A 20,099-nucleotide genomic window follows, 5' to 3' on the forward strand; every position below is an offset into this window, starting at 1 on the left:
GATGCCAATTCGTTCAAACACATTTCTTGGTTCAGAAATTCAGGCAGAAAGTCTGAAAACTATTCTTGTAGATGACAGAACTAGATACATGTTGAATTATTGGTGACAGTGGCATGCAGAGAAGGCTACCGACGTGCATGTGTTCTGTTCAGCAATTTACTCCTGTAATGGGGGGACGAGTAGTCTTTTTAAGAAAGTGATAAGGCAACAAGGGTCGGGACCAAAAATGCAGTCCACCTGAACAAGGCAAAAAAGAAACAATGCATTAATGAGGCCACTCTGACAGCTTCCTGGGAGAAAGCTCTCACATTACACAGGCAGGGTTCCATTTCTTTGATAATATAACTGATGGGGTTCCTGGCAGCCTCCTGGTTTAGTGCCAAAGGCTGGAACTTACCCAGTAGCCCAAATAAGGTTAAAATTACAAAAGGAAAAGAGACAATAATGGTAAATTCCTTTGCTGACGAGAGCATACCCAGTTTTTGAAGCTTCCTATTCACAACCAAAGCATCAGAAATCTACACTGCCTCAATCAAGCTTTTTTTGATTCATTATTAAGAGCACAACTGCCATCTTCAGAAGATGTAGTATAGCAGGCTCATTAAGGAGTAGGCCTTGGGTGGGAGGGAGAGGGAAAAGAACCAATGTTAATATTTTAAGTCAAGTAATTCCTAAAACCTCTATCATTTTTTCTAATAGTAGACTACAATTTAGCTGGGGGGAAAAACTAAAGAAATCTTTGGCAATTTTTATCTGTAAGTTTTTTTTTTTTAAGTCAGGTAAACCTATACCATGGTCTCTTGTAACTGATGTGAGTATACATTAATATTGGAGGTTTTTGCATTGCAATGGCCAAACTTATTTGTATCAATTATTTAGTCGGTATTTGATGTGTTGTAGGTTCCCCAAACCGGATCAGATGAGATATAGATAGTTGCATATCTAAGATGGCGGTTTCTCCTATCCTCTAATGCAACTGTTACCATGACCTCAGGGTGAAAGTAGCCAAAGGGCTAAACCCACCACTACACAAGCAGCAACAGTTCCCACTGACTCCACATGAGCTGCACCAGCTTGCTCCAGTGACGGATTTGGCCCCAAGACTTGAAAGCTGCCCATTTCATTTACAGTACGCCACAATTTAACTACACAGAACTGTTAGAAGCAAGCACTCCAGCAAATCAGTTACAAATGTTATAGTTCCTCATCTTCAATAGTAGGTTTAAACTTTTATCAATATTATTATCTGTATTACGGTAGCACCTTGAGACCCAGTAGAGATCAGAGCCCTATTGTTCTAGGCGCTGTTCAAACAGGGGATAAGAGACAGCCCCTTTCCCGAAGAGCTTCCAATCTAGACAGAGAAGACAGACACAAAGGAAGTATTATCCCCATTTTACAGATGGGAAATGGAGGCCCAAATGACTAGTCCAGGGGAACTCTGTGGCAGAGGCAGAAACTGAAACCAGATCTCCGGAGTCCCAATCTAGCGCCTCAAGCACAAGACCTTCTGTCCTCTCCAGCACACAGCAGTATAGTTAACCAATGGTCACTTGTATGCAGACCGTTTCACAAAATTCAAAGGAAATTAAAAATCATGGCCCTGTTTCCAAAGGTTCCAATTTCAAATGGGAGCTCTGGGCATGCCATGCTTCTGAAAATCAAGCCATCAGTGCTTATTTTGATCTGCCAACACTGTAAGGTTCAGGATACTAAAGGATTTAAAAAAAACAACGCACCACACTGTTTTTAAGCTACAACAATAGTGTGTTCAAATAGCAACACTCTAGACTGCACAAGGATTGCAGGGTGCTGATGTACACATCACCCTTTGTATAGCCAATCTATAATTATGCACAGAGACCACAGGAGTTGTCATGTCAAAACCTACCTATGGTCCATCTAGCCCAATATGCCATGGCCAATGGCAAGGGCTCCAGAGACAGTCTTCAAACTGCATAATGCAAAGTAATTGTGCAACACCATCTACGTGGGGAGTTATGTCTCCCTAATCCAGCCAGGGATCAGCTTATCCCATAAAGCATGAGAACTAATACTGCTTATTTTTAACACTAGCTAGTCAACCTGTGGCTGCTTTTCTTATTCATTGGACTTTCTAATCCTCAATTAATTTAAGCTACTTGCCTCAATAACATCCTATCGGAGCAAGCTCCAACGGTTGATTATATGTTGCACCTTAAAGGCAATACACTTAAAAAAGGCATAAGGATTCGTTTTTTAATAGTAGAAAGGTTTATTGGGTATTATGGGAAAGAATAAACAGAAAAGCCCCTGTTTTCAATGTCATCCCCCATTCCTAACCTGCTCTAGCATTTTTTTTTTTAAACCTCCCCTCCTATAAAAGCCCTGCCTCTTTGCTCCCTTTCCTCCCAGTGGAACTATAATATAGATTTTTAAAGGCCATTGTCACCACAGATCGTGCTTTAATTTGCTACAAGCAAATTACTAAATACCTACAGGCTTAGCAGAACGTCTCTCTCTCTCCAAAGCTTCTTTCCCACCGCCACTAAGTAAACCCACTTGCTGGAAAGACATTAATGGCAGTAAGAACGTGATGATTTTAAACCAATCCTCCAAAAACACAGAGTAAAACTGCATGTCTAACTGAAGACAAAGTGAATGAGTCAAACTCTGATGCAGGCTAAGTATGAGCTCTGCTAGTTCATCTTCCAAAGGGTGGGGGGCCTGATCCAAAGCCCATCGAGCTCCTTCCATTGACTTCGGTGGGCTGTGGGTGAGGTCCACTGGGTCCCATCCTGCGAAGTGCTGAGTGCCTCCTTCGAACTACTCAGCACCCTCAACTCCCACTTCCTTCAATGGGCTTAGCAGCAGCTCAGCACTTTGCAGATGACACTCAGCCTCTTGCCAGCCTGGACACTGAGCAGTGGGAGCGAGCAACACAATCCTTAAAATTCACCCCTCCTAGGCAATCTGAATCGTTATGGATTCGCCTAAGTTTTGTTCCTGCAAGTGAAAACTAAATATGGGTTAGCGAGAGTTACACACCGGGAAAGTAGGTCACCGTGCTCGAGGTATCGCATTAGATGCTGCGTTTGCAGATATTTCCAAATATAACTGCCTACCTTCCATGGGTTCAATCGGAAAACCATACAAAAAAGCCCTGCATACTTTGCAAGGTGACAAGTGATCAAAAGAACCAAAGTAGGAAAGCGCCTGCATACTCCCTGCCAAGATGGCAGCCAGTAAGTGACAAATGTAAATTAACTACATTTGGAGCTTACAAACTGGATATTTGCAACTCGTTTCAAGAATCTGGCTCATGTCACACTAGGGCTAGACAGTTTTCCCCAAGGCAGAGATAAAAAGTTCACCTCCTTTCACCCTCCTCTGTGTCACAGCTAATCACAGCCAAGCCCATCCCTCTAACTGAGCGCTTGTGAACAATTCTTGAGGAGGCAAGGCGGAATGTGCCATGTCTGCTGAATGTGCCATGTCTGCTGTATTCACTACAAGTCAGAGTGACACACGGACACATGCAAAGCGCCAGGGAAAAGGTTTCTGCAGGGCAGAGAATGAGTCAGGAGCAGGAACATATGTGTACTTTCACACACAGCAAGAGTGAAGAAGAGGGGAAAATACAGAGGAGAAATGCTATGCTGCTTTAATACACTCTCCCAGCTTAGTGGGATTTTCACAAGGGCAATACACAATATGGAAGATTAAGGTCAACACATTCATTCTGGCGAGGACTAGTGACAGATCCACCCAAGTATCTAAATAGACAGATGCTTCTACAAAGATTTTGTACCAAATCCACACACCCCTCTCCTGCAACCCAGGCATGGACTCTCCTCCCTTAACCACACAATGCTCCCCCAGCCCCTCCCCTCTTGCCACCTACCTCTCCTTCCTTTGCAGGTCTACGGGGCCCATTCAGTATGTCCGACAGCCTCTCTGCTAGGTCACAGGTTATTGCTTACTTCAACTTTCCTGGCACTTTGGGGCTTCTAGAATGCATGGCAGGCAACAAGCCACCAGAGTGCATTACACTGATCATTGCTCATCTCACACCTCTGAAGCTCCAAAGGTAAGCAATGCACTTCGGGCACCACTAAAGGGGATGCATCACAAGTCTGATGAACGTAAAGTAAATGGAGAGAGGCCGCTATGTCTGTTAACACCATAGGGGTAGGGAAGAAGCAGGAGGCATCTTGGTTGGGATTAGACACGAAGAAGAAGAGCACAGAGGTGGGGTGGGCAGGAACAACAGACAAAGGGAGTGGGGGAGAAGGTATTAGAAGGGGCTCAGCTGAACTGAAACGGTTCACTATGATCCTTATTTCAGAGTGGTAGCCGTGTTAGTCTGTATCAGCAAAAAGAACAAGGAGTACTTGTGGCACCTTAGAGACTAACAAATTTATTTCGGCATAAGCTTTCGTAGGCTAAAACCCACTTCATCGGATGCATGCAGAGGAAAATACAATAGGACGATATATATGCACAGAGAACATGAAAAAATGGGTGTGCCATACCAACTCTAACGAGACTAATAATAATAGCCAACCTTAATTGATTAGTCTCGTTAGAGTTGGTATGGCAACACCCATTTTTTTCTATGTTCTCTGTGCCTTTGTTAGTCTCTAAGGTGCCACAAGTACTCCTCATTCATTATGGTCCTTATGTTTCCTGCAGCAATCCACCCATCCCGAAATACAACAGAGGTCAATCCCCCCATGACGTTAGGAAGTGCAGTTACTTAAGACCACAAATGGCTTTTGCAGTGAATTCAATACTGCCGCCATCCCCTGCACGTTGGCGCGCATCCACGGAAGCCTTGCATTTTCCAAGCTGAGTCACTCGCACCATTCGTGCGCCAGTTCCCGGGTAAGAAATTAAAAATAAACTAGACAGGTGCCAAGAATTAGCCAGACCTGCTCTGTCCACATCCCACTGCAAATACCATTGCAATAGCACAGCTCTCTTGTAATGTTAGACTGGCAAATTTCTCCTGAAGACTGCATCAGAGAAAGCCAAGCTCATTGTCTGAAACAAGAATACTTAAATGAGAAGTTTAGAAAGAGGACCTCTGTAATTGCTTCTAAAAGTAGCCTGCATTACTGGAGTTCTATTCTGAATCAGCAAAGAAATCAAGATGCATTGTAAGTGACTGTTTTGAACCTTGACTAACTGGTTTCTGAGCAAGTACCTGTAATTGCTTTCTTCTCTCCTCTCTCCAGTTTTGCTTGCGGGGATTCGGTATAACCACCATGTTCCACCGGCTGCTCCACCCTTTTCATCACGGTGCCCTTGAAACTCATCTGAAGTTGGCTAGTATACTTTTCGTGCTGCAGACAGAGAAGCAAAAACGTGGACAAGGCTATGTAGTGCCATACAACAGGCAATGAAAAGAGCAAACTATCTCCCCATGTGATCATATAAGAACAAATATCGTGGCTGTGCTCGAGACAGGGCCGGCTCCACGCACCAGCTTAACAAGCAGGTGCTTGGGCGGCCACGGAAGAGGGGCGGCACCTGCGGCAATTCGGGGGCGGCAGGTCCCTCACTCCCTCTAGGAGCGAAGGACCTGCCGCTGAACTGCCGCTGCCGATCGCGGCTTTTTTTTTTTTTTTTTCTTTTTTTCCAATTGCCGCCGCCGATCGCGGCTTTTTTTTTTTTTTTTGCTTGGGGCGGCAGAAATGCTGGAGCCTACCCTGGCTCGAGAACAAGAATAAAAGACATGCCTGAACAAAGGCTATGGAGTTATATAAATACCAGCCGAGAAGCTTTCAAATACCTCATTTAGAAGGATATTAAGTGACATTGCCCCAAGAAACATCTCATTAGGAGACGCTTTAAAAAAAATAACCAAAGGACAGTTGGAATGAACGCACCTCCCATTCAGGATTCAAATACTGAACCCCCTCACGGCTCTTTAGTCTCACAACAGCATGATGAAGTCTTCCAAACCCATCCTTTTATCTACCTTCTCTTAAGGCTTCAGTGACACCTCAACATATTTTATCATTAATTGTCTCACATCTGGACAGAAGGCTCGGAGGGCTATATTGCATAAAGTTAGGTTCCCCTTAAAGCTGGGCAGTGTTCAATGATCTAATTGGATCTACAGGAAAGGGTGTTTCCATAAAAATCAGGTCTGAGTAAGTTCAATGAATGATTCATCCAGTCCTACCCTCCTACACAAGTAGACTTAAATATGGAACCTGGGGTGTGAGACTGTAACTGTCAATTGAAGGTTGACATTTGGTATTGGTATTTCTTGTTCTAAATGCTGTGTAGCGTTGCTGTGAGCTGTGAAACGCCTATGGCATTCCTCTCCAGAGGGGCTGACTTTCTGTCATGGGTGAAGTGAGTCTGGTATGTTTTGTATCTGATCCTACAGCTCATGCTTAGGGGAGCCATTTTACTGAAGCAAGTGAAATTGCTCTATAAGGAAAGTCATAAGGAAGATCTAGGATCTTTGGAGAGAAATAGAGGCTATTGAAATTGAGATTGTTACTGAGAGTAAATTGAGCAAATGTTGGCTCACTGGAGGAAGCATTAAGGAGCTGACATAAGCCACAGCACCCAAAGAAAGGTCACCCTTCATTGCTTAATTTCTAGGAGGACATTTCTAGGAGGACTGAAGAAAAGCTGAATGTGCTGAGAGTTCATCTCTATACACTAAAGCTTTAGTGCCCTTTGTTTAGCGGGCAGTCATGAAATCAGAAATAATTTCAGTTAGATGCTGGTGTTGGGAAAGGACAGAGTAGATCTGGGCTAGCTGGGAGATGCATCTATCCTCAAGGTGAGGTCCTCCCAAGCACATATTGAAGGGAAACCTTAAGTTGTGGTTTTTTTCCCACAATTCATTATCAAAGCTGTCACCGGTGTGCTGAAAAATGTAGGATGTTGTTTAAGAACATGCTGTAGGGTTTTGCTGTTTAATGCTGTCATCGCTTCACAAGTACCAGTATCTCCATACAAAAATAACATATGTGCTTACCTTTAATGCTTCCTCTGGTACTTTGTGTTGAATTTGTTCCAAGACATACATGTTAGAATGTACGGCGCTTGTTAAGGAAGCAGGAAGGAATTAAATACGTAGTGATACTGTGACTGAAACAGATGTGATTATACAACTGGAAAAGCCTAAAAGGAAAAAATTGATGAAGAAACTGAAAATAGTCGTCACTCTACCAGAACTAAACAGCCCAATATAATTATTGCCTTAAAACAAGAGTGTGTATATTTTGCAACATATATATCAATTTCTATAGGCTATTTTTAGCCTTTAGGCACAGCACTGTGTGATACACAGCTGGACTGGACCAGGGGGAGCCGTGGGAAGGAATTCAGAGCCATGACTGTCCACTCACAGATCCTCCTGCCCTTCCCCCTCAATGCCCAAGCCATAACTGGAATAGTCCTATGTGGTTGTGCAAGAGGAGGATGGGTAGCTTTAGTTCCCTGCATAGCCACATAGGACCACGGCACAATCCTGCTCTGCACTAACAAGTTTTTGGTCAGTATTAGCTTCTTGTGTGGAGAGTAACTCGGGGGGTGAATTGCTATAACCTCTCAAAAAGGGCAATATTCATGTGTTTGGGCTCAGATAGTTTCTGCTGCACAGAAAATGTACAAAGGAAACATTTAGTAATGTTGTCAAAAGCAGCCCTATAAAGATTACACAGAGCAGAGGGGGAAAAAGAACAGGGTGGGAAATGTTAAACTAAAAATAGACACAAGTGGCATGAACATAGTAGGGAAACCTCACGAGCCTGTGAGTGCCACTCTCAATGGAAAAAGAGCTGCACGCCCTTATGCAACAGAGCTCAGCTGACTCATAGCATAGAAAAGATGCTGCCTTCGGTATAGGGCTGAACAAGAGAGGCACTCTAAAGAGAGGCACTTTAAAGAAAGCACTCTTTAAAATGTCATGGCAAAGAATGGGCAGAAATCATATTAGTGCAGTTTGTGCTTAATGATGACTGCCCCTGCAGCCCTCACTCTCGGAAGTCTTCCCATTGAGGGGCAACATACAGATGCCTGGTTATTTGCAATATTTCATTTCAACAGGAATAGCCAGAAGTAAAGGCTACATGATTAGGCCCTTGGACTATGACATACAATGCCCAGAGCTACTGGAAAAGTTTAGATCTGTATCACAGTCATTAAAATCTACCTGCACTCTAGCCATTGGCTTAACACCTTGCATGCATTCAAGTTTACAACAGTCTTCTTCGGGATTCTGTATATATCAAATCAGAGATCCCAAGAGGCAATATTGGAGTATTATTAGTATGCCAACATATTAGCCATACAAGTCACAATTCAGCAAGGCACTTGAACACATGCCTCGCCTTAAGTACGCAAGAAGTCCTGGTGATGTCACTCGCACGCTCAAGATGGGGCACGTGTGTAAGCACCTTGCTGGATCAGTGCCTTATACTGCGGTACGGAGAGACCTCCACCAGGTTGAGGCCCCATACACTGTACAAACAACTAGTCATTGACAGGTCCCTGCAGCAAAGAGCTTACAGCCTAAAAGACAAGATGTGACAGATGGATGGAACAAACCAGTAGGCGGGTTGGAAGGGGGAGGATGCAGATATCAAAGAATCAGAGGGTCCTGTGGCACCTTCGAGACTAACAGAAGTATTGGGAGCACAAGCTTTCGTGGGTAAGAACCTCACTTCTTCAGATGCAAGAAGTGAGGTTCTTACCCACGAAAGCTTATGCTCCCAATACTTCTGTTAGTCTTAAAGGTGCCCCAGGACCCTCTGTTGCTTTTTACAGATTCAGACTAACACGGCTACCCCTCTGATACTTGATATCAAAGAATGTTTCAGCACAGACTGGTTGTCTACACATTTCATAACCAAACAGTAGTCACATGTCCAGGGCCTGGCCTCCCTCACCAAGGTGCAGTTTGCAGCTGCAAAATGAATAGATGTGTCCACATATTTCGTGCCAGCAGCAATTTGCAGGAGCTAGACATTTAACTACTAAGGTTAGCATGCACAAGTCACCTGCAGGCAAAGCAACACAGGTGCATTTTTGGCAGACAAGTTTTTCCTGCAAATAACGGGATGGGCCTCAGTATAGCAGAAAATCTGTACTGTGCAGTGGTAAAAACATAAAATCCTAGGAGGATGTTGCCACACACACACACACACACCCTCTCTCTCTCCCCCCCCCCCCCCCCCCATAATTTCATGTCTGCTCCCAGACTGGTGCCTGGTGAAGCGTAACATCCAGGGCTCCATTACATAAAAAAAACCCAAACACCTCTACTCATAGACTTTACGGTCAGAAAGGACCATTATGATCATCTAGTCTGACCTCCTGCATATTGCAGGCTCCAGAACCTCACCCATCCACTCCTGTAATAGACCCATAACCTCTGGCTGAGTCACTGAAGTCCTCAAATCATGATTTAAAGACTTCAAGTTACAGAGAATCCACCACTTACTCTAGTTTAAACCAGCAAGTGACCCATGCCCCATGCTGCCAACCTGACCCATGGGAAAATTCCTTCCTGCCCCCAAATATTGTGATCAGTTAGACTCGGAACATGTGGGCAAGACCCACCAGCCAGACACTTTGGGAAAGAATTCTCTGTAGTAACTCAAAGCCTTCCCCATCTAGTGGCCTGTAGTGGGGTGGTTACCCCGCTCCTGCCCTGAAGGGCTTAAAACAGCCCTGGGGGAAGGTTGTGGCTGGGAGCTGCTAAGCTAGGTTGATTGGGAAGCAGCTGCAGCTGGGCCACACCCCAATCAGGCCTCAGCTGGCCCTATATAAAAAGGCTGTGAGGCAGAGGCTAAGAGTCTCTCTCTGCACTTGGAGAGAGAAGGACCTGGCTGCAGGGAGCTTGAGGGTATCTGAGTGGAGCAGGGCTGGGGAGCTCTAGCCTGGAAAGCCCCAGGCTGCGGCCTAGCATTGGGCCAAGGGGTACTGGGGGTTGCAGAGGGCAGCCCAGAGGTAGGCCAAGGCAGCAGGTCCAAACCCTCCTTGCCAGTGATGAGTAGGCTGATACTGCAGTCTGCCCCAGGTATGGGGCTAGACGATGACTGGCAGTAGCCTGATACTGAGGCAAGGTAGGGATAGTGGGTGGGGGCGCCCCAGGGAGGGGAGACCCTAGTACTAAGGGGTGTACTGCCAGGGGGCAGCACCCAGAGAAAGGGGCACCGGGGTCCTGGGAGGGACACCGGGCCAGAGGACAGGCGGATCACCAGCCTGCAGAGGGTGCTCGGACGGCTGGATCGAGCTAATTCCCAGAGTTACCAGCAGGAGGCGCCGCAGGGGTGAGTCCGCTCCTCTACATGGCCCATCGCCAGCCACTGGAGATATTTGCTTCTAGCAGTCGTAGATTGGCTACATGCCATTGTAGGCAGTCATTATCCCACCCCCTCCATAAACCTATAAATCTCAGTCTTGAAGCCAGTTAGGTTTTTTGCCCCCACTGCTCCCCTTGGAAGCAAGTACCAGAACTTCACTGCTCTGATGGTGAGAAACCTTCAACTAATTCCAAGCATAAACTTGTTGATGGCCGGTTTGTATCCATTTGTTCTTGTGGCCACATTGGTGCTTAACTTAAATAACTCCTCTCCCTCCCTGGTATTTATTCCTTTGATATTTTAATAGAGGGCAACCATACCTCCCCTCAGCCTTCATTTGATTCGGCTAAACAAGCCAAGCTCTTTGAGTCTCCTTTCATAAGGTAGGTTTTCCATTTCTCGGCTCATCCTAGTAGCCTTTCTCTGCACCATTTCCAGTTTGAATTCATCTTTCTTAAACATGGGAGACCAGAACTGCACACAGTATTCCAGATGAGGTCTCACCAGCTCCTTGTATAATGGTATTAACACTTAAAGGTCTCTACTGGAAATATGCCTGATGCATCCTAGGACTTTTTCTCTACTGGAAATATGCCTGATGCATCCTGGCCGCATCACACTGGCGACTCACAGATATCCTATGATCAAACAATACACCCAGGTCTTTCTCCTCTGTCTCTTCCAATTGATAAGTCTCCAGCTTATAGCAAAAATTCTTCTTGTTGGTCCCAAAGTGCATGACCTTGCACTTTCCACTATTAAATTTCATCCCATTTCTATTACTCCAGTTTTCAAGGTCATCCAGATCTTCTTGTATGATATTCCAGTCTTCATCTTTATTGGAGGAACTTTGTCTTCTGCAAATTTTATTGGCACACTCCCACTTTTTGTGCCAAGGTCATTAATAAAAATGTTAAATAAGATTGATCCCAAGACCAATCCCTGAAGTACTCCACTAGTAACCTCCCTCCAGCCTGACAGTTCATCTTTCAGTATGACCCTTGTAGTCGCTTGCCCCTTTTTACCAGTTCCTTATTCACTTTTCAGTTCTCATATTAATCCTCATCTTCTCCAATTTAACTAATTATTTCCCCTGTGGAACTGTAACAAATGCCTTACTGAAATCCAGGTAGATTAGATCTAATGCATTTCCATTGTCTAAAGTATCAGTTATCGTCTCAAAGAAGATTAGTTGGTCTGGCATGAGCCATCTTTTGTAAAATCATGTTGTATTTTATCCCAATTACTGTTCACCTCTACGTCCTTAACTACTTTCTCTTTCAAAATTTGTTCCATACAATTGAGGTCAAATTTACAGGCCTGTGGTTTCTAACATCACTTTTTTCCCCTTTCTTAAATATAGGAACTATATTAGCAATTCTCCAGTCATAAGGTATACTCCTCCCACCCATCCCCCAGTTTACAGATACATTAAAAATCCTTGCTTTTGGACTTGCAATTTCATGTGCCAGTTCCTTTAATATTCTTGGATGGAGATTATTTAGTCCCATTAAGATGAGAGAGCTAGAGATGGCACCCATGATGAATGCAGCTACTGCCAACATAACGCCTGATGCAAAGCCCACTGAAATCAAAGGGAGTTGATATTTGCACGCTTTGGATCAAGCCCACAGTGCAGAAATTCTAGAGCTGATGAGCCATCCAGAGGCTCTGAAAGGCAATATCAACACACTTAGTCATTTGCCATAATTAAGGGTATTTAACTCTCAACATAACAGAGAACTTTAAAAACAAAAATAGTGTGTAATGCTCTGCTCAGGCAATAAGGATATCATAGCCAAAGCGAATCACGTCGTTCAGTTTTAGTGTGATGTATTTCTGGTCAGGAATCCGGACATCGTTCACAAAAGTCTGCAAGACAGAAGCATAGACCATCTTTTGATGAAAGGCATAATGCAGGGGTAACCAACCAATGGCACGCATGCTGAAGGCGGCACGCAAGCTGATTTTCAGTGGCATTCGCACTGCCCAGGTCCTGGCCACCGGTCTGGGGGGCTCTGCATTTTAATTTAATTTTACATGAAGCTTCTTAAACATTTTTAAAACTTTTTGTTTACTTTATAACTAAACTATTGTTGCATATATAATATAGACTAATAGAAAGAGACCTTCTAAAAATGTTAATGTATGACTGGCACGCGAAATCTTAAATCAGAGTGAATAAATGAAGACTCGGCACACTACTTCTGAAAGGTTGCCGACCCCTGGCATAATGTTTACATATTTAGCCAAGCAACCCAATGGAACACATGTATAAACTCTGAAAATACCTAGCTCCACCTAAAAACCAGTGAAAACAAAATATAGTTTGACAATCATTAGAACTATTCATATTCTGTGGCCTGGATTTAATTTTCTTTAGCTATTACAGTAACACCCACATGCCCCCATGGAGAGGAGTACTATACCATGCTAGACTCTGCACATGTGCATACTATGAGACAGCTCTGTGCTTCAAAAAGCTTACAATTTAAATAAACTGGAGAGACCAAGGATGGGGGGCAGGCATGAAAGGAAGCATCATCATTATTTGCATTGAAGTGATACCTAAGGCCACATTGTGCTTGGTGCTGTACAAACACAGAACTAAAAGATGTCCCCCTACCCCAAAGAGCTTACAAGCTAATTATTCCCGTTTTACAGATGGGGAACTGAAGCCCAGAGAGATTAAGAGATTTGCCCAAGGTCACACAAGAAGTGTGTGGCAGAGCTGGAAATTGATTCCAGGCCTCCTAATAGAAAAGAAATGAATCCACATGTGAGAATCAGGCAATTGTGTGTAAGTGCTTTTGGTATGTCCAGTTCAAAAATAAAGAGATCACAAACTTAGGCGAACAAATGCTGGCACGCTGCTGGGGGCTAGGCACACAGCTGCACTTAGCTCAGGAGATGGGCACTGGCAAACACTGGGAATTATCACATGCTCGGAGGTGGAATTCTATATCGATAGGAAATGAGCAGCAGCTGCCAGTTGTTAGGTTTTCAAAGATGCAATGCAATTCCTTGCCTGGGTGGATAAGAGTGGAGTTATTGCTTGCGAAACACAACAAAAAACGGACACTCTCAAAAATGACTTTGAAGAAACAAGTTTACAAAGGAAAATGAGCACATATGCCTTCAGTGCTGGGGCATAACTTTCCCCTCTTAATCCTTTCACAATGACCCAGGTTAAGCATGCGTGACAAGACCAAGTATTAAATCCAGTGACATAGTTTAGAACAGGGATCAGCAACCTTTGGCACGCAGCCCATCAGGGAAATCCGCTGGCGGGCTGGGCCGGTTTGTTTACCTGCAGTGTCCACAGGTTAGGCCGATCGCAGCTCTCACTGGCTGCAGTTTGCCATGCCAGGCCAATGGGGGCTGCAGGAAGCGGTGGCCAGCACATCCCTCGGCCCGCGCCGCTTCCCGCAGTCCCCATTGGCCTGGCACGGTGAACCGGGGGGGCGTGGGGGAGGGGAGAAAGAGGGGTGTCTCCCCTTACAGCATACAAACATCCCAACGCAGAGCTTACCTCTTCTAATGAATGCTGGTTTGTTATATTTACTACTACTAAATATTAATATTTATTTAAAGCAAGAGCACAGCAGCCTGCATCATCTGCCGTCACCTATCAGTCTCTTTCAGCCGTTGCTGCTGCTTTGCCACAGAGACTTACCCGCCTCAAGTTCTGAGCTAGTGAGCCATCTACAGTAGTTATGTAACAAACTAATAACACTTAGCACTTCTACAGAGCTTTCCATTTTCAAATCACCTCACCAACAATTACTTACCCTTCACCCAACACCTCTGAGAGGTACATAACGACGGATGATCATGCACATTTCGTAGAGGACAACACTGGCAGAGAGTCCAAGGCCTGGTCTACATACAGTTTTTGTACCAGAGTACTATTTAAGGGGAATGATTCTTTTAAAACCAAAATAGTTATAGTAGTACAACCCCTAATGTGGACATAGTTATAAAGATATCCTATACGGATACAGTGTATTCTCCTTTCCCTACAGAAATAGCTATACCAGTATAAAGCCCCTTTATACCAATATAACTGTATCCACAGTAGGGGGCAGTACTGCTTTAACTACGCCGCTTTAGCTAAAGCAGTACAACTTGTGTGTGTAGACAAGCCCTAAGTGACTTGCCTGAAGCCACCCAGTGAGTCGGTGCCAGAGCAGAGATTAAGACTCAAGAGTGAGTCTCCCAGCTCTATGCTGAATTCATTAGGCCACGCTGCCCTTCAATCTTAATAACAGAAACAGGGTGGGAGGGGGGCTATTCTCATTATTTAAAAGGCAATTTTTAAATGGCTTATCTCAGAGAAATTAAATGGCATTCCATACTGTACATCATTAATTAGTAAGACAGTTGGCTTGTCGCAAGGTCACCCTGCTTAGCATGAACAGCTGACAGAAGAATCTTTACTAGTTTTGCAGTTTTATAGAGCCAGTCAGAAAATTTCAATGCAAAACAGAGACAAAATTTCAACCAGCTCTACAAATTTATTAACAACTGATGAGTTCAGCTGGGCTGAGGTTGAGGGGGGCAGAGGGGTGGGGAGAGAGGGAGCACCAAAATAAAGGAAAATAACTTCAATGGATGTGTGTTTATCTTCTAGTTAAACAACTCATTACTCAAACCAGCCATGCACACACTTATGCAGGTGTTAGGGTTCACTCACATGAGTAAGTCCCATTGATTCAAAATGGATCTACTTGTGCAAGTAAAGTTAAGTATGCTCATAAATGTTGTACGATTAGGACCTAGACATACATAGTATATACACGTTTTAGCCAGCTGAAGAATTTACAACTTACCCCATTTAAGCTCCCAAGATCCTTCACCCTGTGCTCATCTTTATCCTTGTCATAGTTGATTACAGCATGCTGTTTATCCACACTGCGGGACTGGGAACAAAGGCATAATGAATTTGAGACTGGCCAGACACAAGAGGTTATCTTAATCAAAACAAAATGGTGATATTAGGCTCACCTGGTATGGGGGTGGGTGGAAGATTACATATTATTAATTACTTTATTATGTAAGAATTCTGTTCTGGAAATACCTATACATGGGTAACTTTATTCAAACGAATAGTCCCACTGACTCCACATGATGTTACTTGCACTCAGTCCATTTAATCTTCAAAATGCATGGATTAACTACAGGTAAAAGAAACTGTGTCTGTGTTCAATGTTTTACATGATCTTTATAGTTTTGAAAAAAATTAAATGAGGTCACAGAAACTCTCTGCTCTATATTTAGGGTTATTTTCAATTTCCCAATATGACCTGAATTCTAACTGGAAAAACTAGACCAGTCAATGAAAAGCACATCAATATAAACCTCTGTAGTATCTCTGGGTATCTGCAAAAATGAACAAAGCACCAAAGTAAGGAGGCAAAGCTACACTTTTACTGAATATCTATCAATCAGCTGTTGGAAGAGAGGAGTTGCTCCCCTTCTCCAGGTATAGACACACTGGCTTCCACAACACTATTCTAAAAATGGCTCTACCAACTTGCTTTTAAGCAAAGAGAGGCTAGAACTGTTTCATGAGAATTCCAGAATTAAAACAAAAGAATGGCTTTTTTGTGACAAATATTGTAACAGTTTCCTAGAATTTTTTCTCCCTTGCTGATGTCAAACATGTTGATAATGTTCCTAGCAGCAGATAAATCCTCAGCTTTTTCTTCTTTTTTCCAGACTAAGTTTCAACCATGGAAATGTGTCCTCCAGAATGACCCCAGTCGGTTGATTGGAAACAAACATATATTCAATTTGGAGGTTATATTTATAGATCATGGATATCCTACGTCATTTGCAACCTGCTGCAGAAAGCAGAAGTTATTGCTTAGATATGGGGGCGGGGGGAAAACAGGTTTGCCTCAGGGTGCATCCCTAATATTGTGGTATCTCATGAAATAAAAAATCTCAAAGTAAAGTGGGTCACCATTGAATGTAAATACACTCAGTTCCAAATGAAAAATGATCCTTACTGCTGAGGCAATTCTAACTGCCATGCCATCCAATAGGTGTCATTACTCTAGCAGTCGAGCCAGGAAGTTACCATGATAGTTAAAGCTGTACAACAGTTTCCATGATATGAACATGTCTTCTGGACAATTGATATTGCACGCAGAGAAGTAACATTCAAGAGCATCCACCAGACTCCAACACATTTTTGGCAAGCCCCTACTAACACCACCACCTTCTAGCTCTCATATAGTGCCTTTTCCATCACTCTATCTCAAAGTACTTCACAATCATTAACATATTAATCCTCACAACACCTCTGAGGGAGGGCTGCACTATTATCTCCATTGTACAGATGAGGCACAGAGAGGCTAAGTGACTTGCTCAGGGTCATACAGGAAGTCTATGGCAAAGCAGGGAATTGAACTCCACTCTCAAGTCTTAGACTTTTGCCCTAGCCATTGGACCACATAGTGTGTGACAAAGACCTGAGATGAGAGATGGATGGACACAGACATGACACACAGGGCTACTCACACAGGAAGTGAAATATGTTCATTTTTATTGCAGTAGCACCTAGGAGCCCCAGTCATGGGCCAGGACCCCATCTTGCTGGGTGCTGTACAAACAGAACAACAAGAAAATGGTCCCTGCCTCAAAGAGGTTGCAGGCTTCATCCCTTTATTGTAAGTCATTCTTTCTGTAACCTCGGTTTCATGGCCCTCTACCTCTGATGTAAATAACTTGCAATGACAGAAGAGAGTCCCGCCAAATGTATATGGAATGTGGGCAACTTTGGGCCTAAAACAAGGGACCATCTGAGAGCGTTGCACGTGCCTCAGGACCACGAGTGCCTTTGATACAGACTTCATCTCCCTCCGCAAGCTGTCACTCAAGCCGCCCTGCCCTGCCCTCACGGATAATACAATCTCTTATATGGTTTCACAATGCCAAAAGACGGCCCAACGGTGCAAGCAGGATATACCGCTATCGTAATGGGAGACGACCAAGGAACCTGCCCTTCAAGATGTCGAGTGCTCACTACCCATTAAGTTGCCTTCACTAGGATTTAAAGGTTCGTAGCTGTTGGAAGGCATTGGCTAACAGGTCCTCCTATTCTCGTGTGGCAAGTCAGGGAAGCAGGTGCTAAGCTGGTCCAGTTGAAGCCTAGTGGCAACTCAATCTTCTTAGCACTTGTTAAAAGTCTACACTGACTTGGCTAGACTTTAGTTTTAGGACATTAACTCATCTTCTAACAGCAACACGCCCTTGAATCCTAGTCAAGACAAACCCGCTGCCATCGATGGAAGCCGTGGGCGCTCAGCACCATGCAGAACTGGACCAGGAAGGAGAACGATGGGCCAAAATCAAGACGTAGGTAAAAGCTTTACTGCTGCTCTGAGTTATTGCGTCACCCTGGAAGAACCCCTTTGATACAGGTTCTTGGCTGGACCATTCATACTGAAAGGTCTCGTACCAGCCACGGGATACAGAGAAGCAGATCAGCGATGTTCTGGCTGGATGACCCAGCGGCTTACACGTCCAGGGACTCCCTGGTTCCTGAGCTAGCTGACGCTTGGAGCATCACAGTCATCAGTGGTGTCTGCAGAAATGGAGAACTCTGGGCACAATGCTTGTTAATAAACATTTATGGTAGAGCCAGCTGGCACTTACGGTGTGCCACACAGAAATTAACATAGCAAACGTGTGATGATTCCCCCTTCCGCCCACTCTCTCTCTCAAAAAAAAAAAAAAAGATTTATGCAAAACAGTCTCTCTGTTGCACCAGGTTATAGAGGTCCTGATTCTCTCTTGCACCAAGATACAGTCCGAATGGGGACATAGGGAGTGTGGACATCAGGGGTTTGGTTACGTTTCCCTGATTCTCAAGCTTCCCTGGCTATGGCCTTGATGTACATTAGTGCAGCCTTGAGGCTAGTGGAACTTATGACAGCTGGGTACAATCCCCTAGGGCCCATGTGCTAGCTGAGAATTGCCAACTCCTACACCAAGAGGGGGTAGGTTGGTGCAGGGGCTGACTCTGCTGACTTAGAACCAAGAAATCTTCTCCATGGAAGAATTTTCAGCTGTAACCAAATTGTATCTTCCTTGTACCACACTGGTGATGCAAAAGGACCAGAAATAGGGTGAAGAATCTGGCCCACAGTCTTGAAACTACTTGGCAGCATCTCTTTAAAGAAAGCATTAAAAAAAGTTCATATTTTAACTGTTATACAACTAACACTGATGCAAAATGCGGTGCTCTCCTGCAGAAAAGGGAATTTTATTGCTTTCAGTTGTGTCAACAAACGCACACCATAAGAATCAGCAACAGTAGCTCCTGAGGGCTTGTCTACATGGAAACTAGAAGCAAAATAACTAAAATGAGTTGTAATCTCACACCTTTAGTTATTTCCATGCAAATCTGCCCATGCTCACTCTTATTTGGGAGCAGAAGTGGCCTAGGATGACATCCCTTAAGTTTAAGGGAAATAGCTCTCACTTTCAGTGTAACAGTAACCTCAAGGGCTGGAGGCTGATCAACCTTTGTTCTTCTGGTTTCGAGCAGAATGCTTCATATCCTACTCATGAACAAAAGGGACTTTGATCAGCTTCAAGATTGTTAGACTAGAGCCTGATCCAACTCCTACTGAAGTCGGAATCTTCTCAACGAACTCACTGGGAGTTAGTCAGGCCCCTGGTGGATAAAGTCACACAGAGTAAGAACAGCCTTATTTACATCAGAATTTTAGGAACCATCAGCTTATTAAGCATTTTGACTCAATCAGGCTGATGAAGGTGATAGAGTGAGAAACATGTTCAAAACTGCATCCTCCCTCGCAAAAATACAACAGTGCTCTATGTAACGGGTGGGGCGGAGGGAGACATGTTACAATGGAAACACTGCTATCAGAATTTCTCATGTGCTTCTTTAAAAAAAATTCACAACAGCATGGCTAAAATAATAATATTTATAAAGCAAAAAACAAGTGAAACGAGCTGACAGCTGTAAGTATTTCTCAGGAGGAGCAAAGTCAGAGATAAACAGGGCGCTAAGCATTCCAACACCAATACAAGTATCACTTCTATTCCACTTGGAAACACCAAAAACAGGGTTTCATCTTCTCAAATGAAGGGGAGGAACAACCATTTGTATGGAAGCCTAGAGCTAGAAAGAGCCAGACAGAAGGATACACCCAAGGAGATGGGAAGGGGGCAGAATAGGGTGGATAAAAATCAATGATTAAAAAAAACATGGATTTTTTTTTATTTAAAATCGGATTTTTTGTGATAAAATGCTTTTTGAGGAAAAAACTTATCTAAAGATAGTTTTAATTAAGATACATTATAGCTCAAAGATATCTCATCATGCAATAGGGATTATAATTTCTAATTCTATAGTATGAGACAATATATTCATGTAATGTTTAAGAAAAGTTTTGTAAATGAGTTCCAATAGTTCATGGATTAGGGACCCAATCTTTTGGGATTCCACAGGCTTCTGTATGATTATTTAGGTTAATCTTTCTATCTACCCAATGGGACTCAGTGCTCAGTCTAGAAGATACCATCAGAGATGCTTAGTTTTGCAGTTCTCAAACTGTGGATTTGTGTCTCCAGAGGTAACATGCTCGTTAACAGCAAAAATGTTTTTAAAGAAATAAATAACATATAGAGGTGAGAAATAACAGACCTCAACTCTATTGTCCCTCTGCAAATTTGTGTAGACAGAGTCAATCCCTTACCTCAATCTAAAAGTGCAAAGTTTGAAAAAGTTCAATGAACAGA

General features: G+C 43.6%; 1 protein-coding gene across 2 annotated transcripts in view; it reads right to left on the reverse strand.

Moving 5' to 3' along the window:
- CEP170B (centrosomal protein 170B) overlaps positions 1–20,099 on the reverse strand; it is an 88,504-nt gene that overhangs the window by 48,121 nt on the left and 20,284 nt on the right. For both annotated transcript variants that reach the window (XM_034768012.1, XM_034768011.1), the window contains exons 3-6: positions 15,152–15,241; positions 12,113–12,191; positions 6,986–7,044; positions 5,189–5,327 (exon numbers count right to left, since the gene is read on the reverse strand). In XM_034768012.1, coding sequence (XP_034623903.1) covers positions 5,189–5,327; positions 6,986–7,044; positions 12,113–12,191; positions 15,152–15,241 — 367 coding nt within the window. The remainder of the gene's footprint in view (positions 1–5,188; positions 5,328–6,985; positions 7,045–12,112; positions 12,192–15,151; positions 15,242–20,099) is intronic.

This window comes from Trachemys scripta, chromosome 4 (assembly GCF_013100865.1).
Source record: "Trachemys scripta elegans isolate TJP31775 chromosome 4, CAS_Tse_1.0, whole genome shotgun sequence".
Classification (NCBI taxonomy): Eukaryota; Metazoa; Chordata; order Testudines; family Emydidae; genus Trachemys; species Trachemys scripta.